Below are 13,614 nucleotides of genomic sequence, written 5' to 3'. Positions count from 1 at the left end.
CTCGGTGGGCGGGGAGCCTGGTAGGCACATCGCACCTTGGAAAGTCAGACACAAAGCTACACCAAGGAGCTGGACTTAGTACCACATAACATGCAGATTCAAACATTAGCGTGACACACTAATATGACGTGCACTTTAAATGGATGAAGAACTGGCTAACTGACAGATCTCAAAATGTAGTTGTTAATTAATCAGCTTCGAAAGGGGGCATTTCTAGTGGGGCTCTGCAGGGGCCAGTACTAGACCCAAAGCTATTTCACCTTTTTACTAGTGATTTGAAAGTAAAAATAAAGTCACTGCTAATAAAATCTGTGGATGACACAAAAATTGAACATAAGAAGGCCATACTAGGTCAGACCAATGGTCCATCTAGCCCAGTATCCTGTCTTCTGACAGTGGACAATGCCAGGTGCCCCAGAGGGAATGAACAGAACAGGCAATCATCAAGTGATCCATCCCGTCACCCATTCCCAGCTTCTGGCAAACAGAGGCTAGGCACACCCAGCAAAGTGGGTTGCATCCTTGACCATTTTGGCTAATAGCCCTTGATGGACCTATCTGCCATGAACTTACCTAAATCTCTTTTGAACCCAGCTATAATTTTGGCAACATCCCCTGGCAATGAGTTCCAGAGTTTAACTGTGTGTTTTGTGGGAAAAGTACTGCCTTTTGTTTGTTTTAAAGCTGATGTTTATTAATTTCATTGGGTGACCTCTTATTCTTGTGTTATGTGGAGAGGTAAATAACATTTCTTTATTCATTTTCTCCATCTCATTCATGATTTTATAGACCTCTATCATACCCCCCCTTAATAAGCTCTTTTCTAAGCTGAACAGTCAGAGTCTTTTAAATCTCTCCTCATATGGAAGCTATCCCACACCCCTAATCATTTTTGACTTTCTCTGTACCTTTTCCAATTTTAATATATCTTTTTTGAAACAGGGCGACCAGAACTGCACACATTATTCCAGGTGTGGATGTATCATGGACTTATATAGTGACATTTCGATATTAACTGTCTTATTATCTACCCCTTTTCTAATGGTTCCCAACATTCTGTTCGCTTTTTGCCTGCTGCTGCACATTGAGTGGATGTTTTCAGAAAACTATCCACATGAACTCCAGGATCTCTTTCTTGAGTGCTAAGGAGTAGGAGCAGGAAGCTGATTTGATTCCTGCATACGGTGTTGGTGAGACCAGTACTGCAGAGAAAGGCAAAACAAGAACCAATGGCTGGAAGCTGGAGCCAGACAAATTCAAATTAGAAACCAGGCCCACATTGTTAAGTGAAGGACAAACCACTGAGGGAAGTGGTGCATTCTCCACCTCCTGATGTCTTGCAGAAGAGCATCCAGGCCATGTTTGCTTTAGCCAAACACGTTATCAGGCTCCGTACAGGGATAACCGGATGAAATTCTACGGCCTGTGTTATACAGGCAAGTCAGTCTAGGTGATTTGATGGTCCCTCCTGGCCTTAAATTCTGAATCTGTGAAACCCCGTACAATGCAGCTGGCACCGTGCCTGGGGATGTGAAGTGGTTTATTTGTGCCCAGCAATGTCACTCAGGGCAGGGGCTGCCCAGGGACAGATGCTGCAGTCTGCACGTTGCAAAGTCATCGGCGCAATATGGGACACCCATCCTGCTGCACCAAACCAAATCTCTCTCGCACAGACCTCAGTCTCAGCAAGCCACAGTCTCTGTCAGGCCTCAGCTCATCTCTGGGTGTTCTGCAGGCATCTGATGCAAACTTGCAGCACTCTGGGCCTCTCCCAGCCACCGGAAAGTAACACTGTGGGGATTCAGAGGTCTGGAATTTGCTGTCCTGCACTGGGTGTTGTTCCTTTCCTAAAGGGCCTTCTTCAGTCCCTGGCACACAGGGACCGCAGGTCCATTCCAACCCCAGCTCCTTATCTGGACCAGCCACCGGCCCAGGCACGGGGTGCGCTGGGATCACAAAGCTGCACATACACATGCTCGTCCTGCAGCACCCCAGCTCGCTCCGTCCCTGCCAGTTGGCAGCAGGTGCCCTGCTCACCAGACTCGCAGGAATCACGCTGCCAGACAGCTCACAGGAGCAGACCCGAAGGGGCCTGGAGCAGAGAGAACACGTCCCGTTGCAACTGCCAGGCTGGGAATCTGACACGGCCGCAGGCACTGCTCAGAAGAGGCTGATGGATGGGGCATGTCAGCCCAGCCCACGTGGGCTCTTGCTGGTCCTCAGAGCAGTGTCAGGACACTCAGTCAGACTGGCTGTAGCGTTCCTGTGCTCTGTGGTTTGCCTGCAGCACCTCGTTCAGACAACAGCAACACCAAGGCAATCGCACAGCCGGAGGGAAAGGAGCCCAGTTCCAACAGCCTCTAGCTGCCCTCCTTTGCCCTGCTTGTCCTGGGGGAGGGTGGCTTGGTACTTCTTGAGACTCAAAGGGGGGAAAACGTGGTAGAAGTCAGCAGGCAGATACATTTTCCACTGCCTGCTGCTGCTGTGCCATTGCTACTCTGCCCTCATTATAGAAACCCTAAGAAACAGGCACCCAGCCCAGCCCCTCCCGTCTCCTTCATAAGGCAGAACTTGGGGGGTGTGCGGGGGGAGATAAAATGTAATCACTGTGCACATCTCTCTCCCCTCCTCCTCCTTTCAGCACAAGTTTGAGGTTAGTGAATTGTTCGAGCAGAGGCTCCTGGCTCTTACCCGTTGGCTTGCAGGGCTCGAGCTGTCCTTATATGGCATGCACGCTGGTGAAGAGGCCTGGTGTGGTTAACCAGACAACATGCCCCATCTCTCACCCTCAGCTGTGCACTTTCCCCCTCCCTCCACGATAGGACTTTGATTTTTCCAGGACCAAAATAAATCAATAAAAATATAGCAACTTGTGCCCAAGCCAGCCCTTCACTCCCTTCCGTGCCCCTCTGAGCCAGCAGGGCACTCTGCAGCCCACTTGGCTGCTGGGCAGCAGAAATGCGTTCGCAGCAGGAGGGAACCAGCCACTCCCCAGTCACTTGGATTCGCACAGGCTCTTTGCCATTTGTTGCAGCACTTGGTGTTTGGGGAACGACGGAGGAGAGTTAAGGGATCAGTCTCCCAGAGGGAAGGACAGAAGGTGCATCGTTAGGGAAGACATTTCCCCAGAGGTTAGGCTGTAAGGAGCAATCCTACACTGACTCCCAGAGAAATGCACTAGACAGGAGCAAGGCTTTTCCATCCATCCTATCAGTGAAGCCAGGACTCTCCTTTCCTCCTGCCTGGAGTCACAAAGCTGCACCTGAGGCAAGGCAGAGAGGCCATGAATGCAGGGTCAGAAGGCTGCCGCAGGCGAAGCCTGGATGGGAGGAAAGGCCATTTCACCAAGGGCAGCATCGGAATTGCAGAAAATAACTCAGCAGCTGGCCTCCTTCCCTCAACACCCTCTGCACTGCGAAAGCGACTCTGAAGCAAACAGGGTCTGTGGATGGAGCTTTAGGCTTTTTTGGAGAACAAACTAACTCAAAAGCAAACCTCCAGCCCCTCACATGGGAGAACAGACCAGTATTCACTTGCAACATAAATCACATGGCAGGGTGCCCACTTAACTGCTGCTTATTTGTTTTTAATAGACAATAAACTTGGCTCCCAAGTGACAAAAGGCCAGAATACACAGCACCATTGTGTGCCCAGCTGCTGCTGCCCTGCTCACTCAGGCTACAGGCTCCCTCTGCACTCCACAAAGCAGCTTAGTGTCAGTGCCAGGTAGAGGGGAAACCACTGGCTAGCAGCCACCGGGCCCCAATGAGGAGCCAGAAAAAACACAGAGTCAGAAAGAAGGCTTGGTTCCCCCACCCTGATGCACACAGCTGGGGCCAGCCAGAGCCTTGTAGAGAAACCCACAGAAACAAACAAGAACTTCCCAAAACAGGGATGAAAAATCAGGCTTGGGCAAGGAAGTGAAGCCGAGTTAGAAACCCAGGGAGGATGTAAACGTTGTTGCAGCTGGGCCTGGAAACCTCCTCTCGGATTCTCAGCCTGGATTGCAGCCAAACAGAAAAAGCGTGGGGGTGCTCTGGGCTTCCTGCCAAGGACTTGGTGCCCAAGGAGCACGCATCAAGAGCGCTAGCTGCCAGCCCTGGGGATTCATTTGCACCCACCTACAAACATTCCCAGGGAGTGGGAGTCAAAGGGAGCTGCCACCCTCAGGGAGGCAAATGCCACTGTGTCGAGGGAAAGGCTTGTTCTCAGTTTAAGCACACAGCAGCCATTCGCACCAAACTAGCATGGGAGTTTTGCATGGAAAGTGGTACCAGACATGCTGAGCGAGGGTGGGGCCAGTTTCATTTATCTGCCTGTTTTCTAGTGCTCTGGTAGAGGCAGAGGAGACACCCAGGCTAAAACCCCACGTTCCAGAGGAAATCTACCATAACCTTCTGCAGTTCTCTAGCGCCTTCCATCCCCAGGTCTCAAAGCACTTACAAAAATGGGACTGCCTCCCAGTGCGTGCCCCTGCAGCGAGTATCAGCACCCAGGCTGCTCAATAGCATTATCCCCATTTTACAGGCTGGGAAACTGGCACAGAGATAGGAAGTGACACAACCAAGGTCACAGCACCTAAGATCAATGGTGCAGCCAGGAACATCACCCATGTCTTTTGAGTACCGGGCTGGCCTCATCCCTACAGCAGTCTTCCACGGTAGGAAGGATGAAAGTGGTCCTTCAGACTGAACACTCTCCTACCTTCCCCAGAAATGGTGAAATGTGTCTCCTTATAGAACTGCTCCACTCAGGTAGTGAGCCCCACACACACACCAGGGACTGAGATAGGAGGAATTTCTTCAAAACGGGAGGTGAAAACACCCCCTGGAAACCATATAGAATCATAGAATTTAAGGCTAGAAGAGACCATTAGATCATCTGGTCTTACCTCCTGCAGAACACTGGCCAGAGACGCTCACCCAGTGACTCCTACTTTGAGCCAGAGCATCTCTCTTGGAGAACCAAGCAACTTGGACTTAAAGTGATGGGGAATCCACAGCATCCTGAGTGAGCTGCCTCAATGGTCATTTAACCTCCATGTTAAAAATTTGCACCTTATTTCTGGTCTGAATTTGCTAGTTTCAGTTTCCAGCCACTGGATCTTTTCCTGCCTTTGTCTGCTAAACTAAAGATCTCTTTGCTATCACAAAGCCTCTGTCCTTGTAGGTACTAGACCACAATCAAGTCACATCTTAACCTTCTCTCTGATCAGCTAGATAGTTTGAGTTCCTGTTCACACAGGATGGAGTGGTACAATTGTTTCGCTCTGCTACTTCCTGCCAGCAGTATCCCTTAGACATGTACATGGATAAGGAGAACATACACATTGAGTTAGGATTAAAAAGATGGCTATTAAACCCCGCTTCAGGGAACAACCCAACCTCTCAGTGACAGGGGTCAGGAAGAAACTCCTCCCACAAGGAGATTATCCCATGATCACCACGCCAGGTCTCTTGCACCTTCTACTGAAGGAACTGGTGCTGGCCACAATCAGAGACAGGCTACTGGTCTAGATGAATCATGAGTCTTATCTAACCCTAGCAATGCCTATGCCTATGCTCAGTCAAGCCCAATTCTGCACACGTGCACATCTGTGTAGCCAAGGAAGAGTTAAAAATGCCTGCCAAGGAGAACACCGCAGTGACCTAATTCTCCATTCTATTTTTAGGCCTGTGACTGATAAGAGCTGAAATTAGGCTGTCAAAATACCAAGAGATGGAAGTTGCCGATGGTCATGCACATGCCTCTCCCATGCATCCAGGGAAAGGGAGACTCCGATTACTGGAGAAAGGGAGGTTTCCACACCCTCCTGTGGTACCTCCCACCTGCTGTTCTGGGGAGCAGCAGCGGGGGCTAGTGGAACCAGGCAGGTGACCTGGCTCAGACCTTGCAGAAGTGGGAAATTGAGACAGAGACCAGGCCATAGCCAAGGAGCATGAAACTTGAGGCAGTTTGCAGCTTTGCATGTGGCTCCACTAAACCCCTTTTGGTTCACTGAACTTTGGAGCCAGAGAGGAGTGCTGTGTGCAGCTATTTATAAACCCTGAGTGGGAAGGTTTCACAGGCACAGACCTGGTTTCCTGAACTGAAAGTGCAAATCAATTCCACCAATAGGAGAAGTGTATAATCAGACTGTGTTACTTCAGAGAAGGTCAGACAGCCTCCTGCCTCTCGCCCAGATAGCTCAGAGCCTAAACCTCAGACTCAGAGGTAGGCTTCCAGGCAGATTCCCCAGGCAACAGATGTCACATAATGGGGTAAAGCAACTGCATTCAAGATCCTCCCCCAACAATCACACTAAAGTTCAGTCACTGGAAATGCCTCCAACTGAGCACCAAGTTCTGCCTCATCGCTGAAAACTGGAGCAAGTTGCACATTTGAAAGGTTCATGCTAAATTCTGGGTGAAAAAGTTACTGGCTTGCACCAGGGCATGCAGCTCCCCAGACTCACGTGTGTGAGAGAGATGGCAAGCAGACCAAAGGGGTGTGATTTAGGCCCATGCAGCCCAAAGTCCCCAGTATGGTCCTATCTGAAGCACCTGCCACTCAAGCTCAGCGTGAAGAACTATTGATCTAGGCTGTGTTACTGAGGCTGCTTAGACACGCAGCCAATAAGGGACTTTCTGGTCACACCTTTCAGCTAAATCCATCTCCCTGAGGCATTTCTGGAACAACGGTCACCATAGTATCTAGGTGTTGAGACATCAGCCCTGCCACCGATTTCCTGTGTCACAGTCTGCTCTGCATGCACCCGTCCAAGGAAAGCAAGAGGTTTTACCACACCCCAGGAGGGCTCTGGGTATCTGCCAATGACCAGATTTCATCCCCTGACATATGCCTGCCTGCCTAGCCACACTTCATGCAGCTCACGTGACACTGTTGCTCCAGAATCTGCCCCAGCTGCCTATCAGTTTCTAGGTGGGATTTAAGATGTTCTTGGCCTATAAAGACCTAAATGGTCTGAAGTATCAGAGGGGTAGCCGTGTTAGTCTGGATCTGTAAAAGCAGCAAAGAATCCTGGGGCACCTTATAGACTAACAGACGTTTTGGAGCATGGGTTTTTATGGGCAACGAAGTGGGTATTCACCCACAAAAGCTCATGCTCCAATACGTCTGTTAGTCCATAAGGTGCCACAGGACCCTTTGCTGCTAAATGGTTTGGGCTCAGAGCAGCTGCAATGTGGTGAGGCGCTTGAGCCAACAGTCCCCTGGAAGGTGTTTTTTGTGAAGGAACCACAACTTGGACCCCTGGAAACCAGATTTATCCACCCATTTCCTGAGAGAAACACTGGGATGGAGTGGGGGCAGCTGGGGTTCTAGGGAGGGGTTCTTTGTTGTGGGCCTCACGCACAAGCTTTACTGTTGTAATGTGTGAGTTACTATGCAGAGCGGCCTAGCTCGCAGAGTCTGTCATCTCTGTGTATTAAAAAATATTCCTCCAATCGCTGTACGGCTTCATAGTCCAGGGGCTCAGACAGGCACTTAACAAAAACGAACAACAACAATAAATGCGGGTTTCCCACCTCTGGTAGATGACAGGTAATATTCTTTGCTTAAAAAGTAGGGATCCAGATATAATTTGTTGCAGTTAACTACACACCTGAGTAGCGTTTGTTCTGTTTAACTGTTTCAGAATGCAAAAGGCAGGATGGGAACAGCTTGTAGAAGAAAACTGATGCAATGTTTGTCAGCCTGGTTTACAGCAGAGCTTTGCTGATTGCATTAGTAAGGAATTGGACAGAGGAAATAGGCAGGAATATTGCATTTCCTGCTCAAACATATGCTAGCTAAGCAGCATGGACCCTGCATTTCATCCCAAGACTGTTTATCCCTCATACCATGTTAATCACACACAGTTGTTCCACAGATCTCTGTTATGTCTGGTAGAGAAATGATTAGAGGCAGAAGCTAGGACATACAAATGATGAAGCCTAACCCCATTCAATGGCACAGACATGGGTCAAGCACACGTCTGGAAGCCTCCCCAACAGTTAAATACAGGAAAATCAAAGAGCAGAATATGGTATAAATTTCATCACTCTGCTAAGTGTGCAGAGAACTGCCAGCTTTTCCCCCCTACATCCCTCAAGAATTGCTCCTTCAAGCCAGTGAGAGGCTAGAGTCCCAGAGCATTGTGCTGGTACCAAGAGTATTTCATTTCCAGTGCTTGGAGACAGAAAGGCAAGGAGCGAAAGTTAAACTACAGATCGTTTCTATTCACCATCCCCGAATTGCCAACTCTTGTGATTTTATCATGAGACTGGCAGTACTTGGCGCTTTTCTTATAGTCCCAGGCTCCTGGTCTCACAAGAATCTCAGCTTTCTTTTATAAAAAGTAAAGAAAAAGAAATTTCTAGCCCTCCTGGTTGTCGAGAAAAAGCTGCAAAATGAGAACCAACAGAACCCTAAGGCTCAGAAACCAGGGGGCAAAGAATAGGCACCTAAAATTTGTTTTTAAACTTTGATGATTTTCAAGCTCATGATTTTGGGCGGGCTGCCTGATTGATCTGGATTTTTATCACAGAAGTTGCCGATGCTGCCATCCTCACATGGCACACTCTGATTCCTCCCAATTGAATGCACATTTCAGAACATTCTCTGCTAGCACAAGCTGCAGATCTGCAATGCCACAGGCATACTCTGCTAGGGCAATGACATGCAGACACACCCAGCTTACCTGATTGACAGAGATAGGTGTATGCACAACCACCCCTCCAATGATCTCAGTTTTGTAGGCCACTTGTGGTTTCTTCTCCTGGGTCTGGGGTGCAATGGGGGGCTTTGTAATCTCTGTGGCTGGGGGCAAACTACCACTCTTTGGCACCTGTGAAGGACAGAAATGGGTGCGTCAAATCTAGCCCCAAACCACCCATCCTGGTAGAAATGAAGACTTAGCAGTTTTAGGTTTAGGGGCTGCATTTGGGACATTGGCCTGTCTATTCTTCTGTACAAATACAGCAGTGCCCCTTTAAAAAAAAAACAAAAAAAAAAAACACCACACCAAGACACCCCACATCAAGGTTAATGAGGGTGTGGCTCCATCCCAAGCTGTTTGCAGGAGAACCCTATGACATGAGGAAAGAAGAGAGGAGGTGGGTAATTAAACATCACCTGACATGATGTCTGTGACCTGCCTCTGGAGCCCTGTGCATTTGTGCTCCTTTAATCATCTTGCTCTACTTACTGCCACCCTTAACAATTAGCTTTTGCAAGTCTAACCAGGCTAGATGACAGCACATTTATACCAGTGTGACCCCAGCACTGTGCAAGCTGCTGGGACCCAGCTTTGTATTCCGAGCACGCTGAATCATCCCCTTCCCAATGCTGATATACCATTAACCAGCAAGAGGTAACAGCAGGACCAGGCTGCTCTAATCCCACTGCAGTTTGGGGAACAGCCCTCTCCGTGTCCTGGGGAAAGGGCACGGATCTGTGCAGGAATCGCACACGCCCTCACGCATTTCCCTCTGTGTGTGTGGCCTGTTCTCTTGCTGTCGACATTGGTCTTTCCCAAACCAGCTTCTGAGACTCAGGGATGTTCCTATGTAAAGTTACTCGTTCTTCCTTTGTATGCAGGTGACACTGCAAATCTGGCTGCTCTGTCACTCTGCCAATGGGTGTGGCATAATCAGCCACAGATGCTCATGGATCCTCCTGGGCCTGGCCGGACACAGCCCACAGCCCTCTGGCTGAAGCTGAAACCTTGGATTTCTCTGGCTAAAATCAGAGGCTCCTCGCCACAAGCTGATGTAAATTCAGGATGGATTCTCTGAACAGAGCGTGACCCCCACATGCCAGAAGGGGCTCTCCCTGCAGCAGGTCTGGTCAAACTGGGTCAGCAGGAGCACATCCATCTTAACTGGGATGGAAGCTAATGGGTGTGCTTCCTCACTGTCCTGTACTCTGTGCAGTCCTTCCCACCTGTGTCAAGCACATGTCAAAGGCACTCTTTCCAGTTTGGTTGTGTGTTACACATACTTCACACAGGCTGAGTCACACCACAAGCAGCAGGGCAGGGGAGAACCAGGCTGCGATAACTCTGTGCAGGCCAAAGGAAATTGCCAGCCAGTTCACATGGGGTATGTCTATACTGCAAAAAAAACCTGCAGAACCGAGACTCAGAGCCTGAGTCAATTGACTCTGGCCCACGGCGCTCAGGCTGGAGGGCTAAAAATAGTTGTGTTGACATTCCTGCTTGGGCTGCAAGACTCTCCCACTTCGCTGGGTTTCAGAGCCCAGGCTCCACTCCGAGCAGGAATATTTACATGGCTATTTTTAGCCCCACAAGCCCGAGTCAATTGACTCGGGCTCTGAGACGTGGTGGTGCTGCGGGTTTTTCTTTGCAGTGTAGACACATCCAGAGCTGGGGGAGGGGCGGGGTTACCTGCCTTTCTCAGAGAATTTTCAGTCATTAGGGATCCAGCCCTTTGGCCCTGCGCTTTGCTCTGTTTACCCACATTCTCAACTTTGGCAGTACGTGGGGGGGGGGAGAAGCGTGGAACTAATCCAACTGTGCTAAGTATAGTGTCACGGAGTCACCGGGCAATGCTCTGGAACTGCTCCCCACCAAGCCAGGCAGGACTTTGGGGAGCCTCCTCTACCTTGGAACAGACTTGTTCAGGGCAAGAAGCTCACACAGCTTCACCTCCTGGGTCTCTCCTTGGAGCATTCAGCATCTTCTGCCCCTCCGTGCGCTTCCCACAGCGAGTCCACCCCAGCGGGGGTCCTGGGGAAGCCACCGGGTCCTGCACCCCCACTTTGCAGTCAGACGTGACTCTCAGCCAGCCAGTAACACAGAGGTTTATTCGATGACAGGAACAGGGTCTAAAACAGAGCTTGTAGATACAGCGAACCGGACCCCTCGGCTGGGTCCATTCTGGGGGGCAGTGAGCCAGACCCCCAGGTCTGCCCTCCACCCTTGACCCCAGCCAGCTCCAGACTAACAACCCCTCCCAGCCCCTCCTCTCTCCTCAGCCCCTTTCCCGGGCCAGGAGGTCACCTGATCCCTTTGTCTCCAACACCTTCAGCTGGCACCTTTGCAGAGGAGGGGCCCAGGCCATCAGTTGCTAGGAGACAGAGTGCCAGGCATTTAGGTGCACTGGCCCGTTGCTCTGCCAGATACTTAAGAACTGCCATGGGGACACTGAGGCACCAACACAGTACTCAGAGAAAACATTAAGAACTTTCCCAGTTCGTCACATCTCTCCCCCCTTCGAGACCGAACTGAGCGAGGTCACTCCTGCCAGTGACCTGGGGAAGTTCGAACCCACCAACGTTCCCATGGATGCCCCAGCATCTCTCCCATTCCTCGGTGTGAGTTACACCAGGACAGTCCAGTCTCACGCCCTCCCTTAGGTCGGGTGTGCTTGATGGCACTTGCAGGCCGCATGTGGGAAGGTTTATGCAGCCCACACCCTTTGCCACCCCAATATCCCTGGGGTTCAAGCTGGGACTGGGTCTTTTCCCAGCCCTCTGGTCTGTGATTCGGGCTCTCTTGGTTAAGAGCCCCCATCTTGGCCTTTGCCAGCTCTGGGCTTGGGCAGCCACTTCCCACTTTGTGGCCCAGACACAACACCTCTGCCGTCCCCACCTTACACTTTCCAGCTTTTACCGTCAGTCCCACCTCCTTGAGGCAGCCCAGCCCCCTCTTCACCTGGGACACCTGTTCCTCCCAGGTCTGGCTAAAGATGCACGTTATCAGTGTCTGCCCAGGCCAAGTTCTCCATCGCCCTTTGCTTCTCTAGAATCTCCCCAGGCCTAGGCATGGGGTCGGCATTGGACACTGTGATGGCTTTAAGCTTCTCACAGCCCCCACAAAACCAGATCATCCTGTCTCCCTTGGGGATCAGCCCCACAGGTGAGGCCCATGGGCTGTAAAACGGCTGGATCCCATCTAAAGCCAGCATGTCCCTGACCTCTCTCTCCAGGTTCTGGGCTGCTTTCCCAGTGACTCTGAACGGGGAACACCTGATGGGGAGATTGTCTCCCACCTCAGGGAAGAGATCCCCCAGGGGGTCTTCCCTCTTTTTCATCCAATTCTTCCCCTTCAGGTCCAGGGGTCCCCTCACTCGCCTCCCATTCAGCAGCTCAAATGGGAAGACCCCTGTGGATTCCTGGGGCACCACCAGCTGCCTCCCGATTCCCCCTAGTTCTACTTCCCCTGGGGGAGCCCATTCCCAGTACAGGAATCCCTTCTCCTGCAGGACTTTGTCCCTGCAGCCTTCCCGAAGGAGGTTTGCAGCGCTGTGGCCAGCAAGTTCCCTCAGCTTCTCCAAGGAGGGATCCCTCTGCAGCTCGGTCTGGGATTCAGCTGCTGGGGAAGGGAGTGGGACCTGCTCCCTCTCGCTGGCTGGGCCAGGGGTCACAGCCCCCCTGAGCCCTGTCCCTGGTAGCTCCCTCCCTGCTGTGTAATCACTTCCCAGCAGCACGTCTGGACCAGGCAAACCTGTTTGGCAGCTGACCTGCCCTGCCTGGGTGTCCCCCCACTCAGCTGGGGTCTCAGCTCCTCCCGTGCTCAGCGCTGCCCTTGCTGTCCCAGTGGGGACAGGCAACGAGCTCTCTGCTCTGGTCACAGCATCAGAGCCAGCGTGAGCCCCCTCTCCAGTGTGCAGGGGGGCGGGGAGCATCTCTCCCTCCCACTCAGCCCCAGGGGGCTGGTTACATGTAGGCAGGTATCCTGAGCCCTGCAGCCCTTCCCCCCTGCCAGCCAGGTTATTTGCATTTTCACTGACCATTTCCATCCTAGCCAATTGGTTCCCTGGATTTGAATTCAAACCTTCGGCCGTTACAGGAGCGGGGCCTAGATCCTGTCCCATGAGGAGACAGTCACCCCCCAACTGGGCCTCCCAGCTGATATCCTGGAGAACCCCAACCACCAGCCAGCCCGACGCCTCCTGGGTCTGCACAGGGATCTGGGCCATAGGCAGGGTGAGGGGCTTCACCCCAGGGACCTTCACCCAGGTCCCACAGTCCCTCAGCATCTGGGGCTGCACCACCACAGTTCTCTCTGTCCCAGGGTCTTGCCCCCGCAGGCTTGTTTCCCCACTGACCCCTGGGCAGCCCCCTATGTCTCTCTGCTCCACCATCACCAGTCCACGCTGCTGCTGCTTCTCCTGCAGCTTTTCCTCGGGCTCTTGCTCTCTCTCACGGTCCTCTCGCTCTCTCGGGCTCTGCTCCCATCCCATCCGTCTCCAATCTCCTGATGGGGAACCCAATCGTGAAGACCCTCGTCTGATTGGGGACCAGACTCCCGGGGATGCCTGGCTGATGCTCCAGCTGCTCTCAGATCCTCTTGTAGCCCCATCTGGGCCAGGAATCTGCTCCTCAGAGCGGTCCTTCTCCTCCAACTGCACGATTAACTGTGCCTTGGTGAATTTCCTCATGCGTAACCCTCTCTTTGTGCACAGGATCACAATGTCCTTCTCAAGGAGATGGTGATAGGCCATCACTTCATCGTTCCCAAGTGGCTCTGGACTCACAGGCCTGTGTGCTTTTGGCTCCCCCATGGTTTCCAGGAAGAACCCTTGGTGTGCCAGCCCTTCTCGTGATCTCCACCTCTTTGCCAGGGTCGAGCTGCAGACTCCTCCGCCCCTGGGACTGCTCCTGCAATCC

The 13,614-nt window shown here is 51.8% G+C and overlaps 1 protein-coding gene across 3 annotated transcripts in view; it reads right to left on the bottom strand.

The window, feature by feature from the left end:
• The window catches only part of PLEKHA2 (pleckstrin homology domain containing A2), a 57,584-nt gene that overhangs the window by 16,085 nt on the left and 27,885 nt on the right, over positions 1-13,614 (bottom strand). For 2 of the 3 annotated variants that reach the window (XM_050940122.1, XM_050940121.1), the window contains exon 6: positions 8,681-8,827. The exons of the other annotated variant lie outside the window; for it this stretch is intronic. In XM_050940122.1, the coding sequence (XP_050796079.1) occupies positions 8,681-8,827 (147 nt within the window). The remainder of the gene's footprint in view (positions 1-8,680; positions 8,828-13,614) is intronic. 3 annotated transcript variants of the gene reach the window in all.

This window comes from Gopherus flavomarginatus, chromosome 2 (genome assembly GCF_025201925.1).
Source record: "Gopherus flavomarginatus isolate rGopFla2 chromosome 2, rGopFla2.mat.asm, whole genome shotgun sequence".
NCBI lineage: Eukaryota > Metazoa > Chordata > Testudines > Testudinidae > Gopherus > Gopherus flavomarginatus.
Note: the sequence above shows the minus strand (reverse complement) of the source record. Positions and strands in the feature narration are given on the sequence as shown.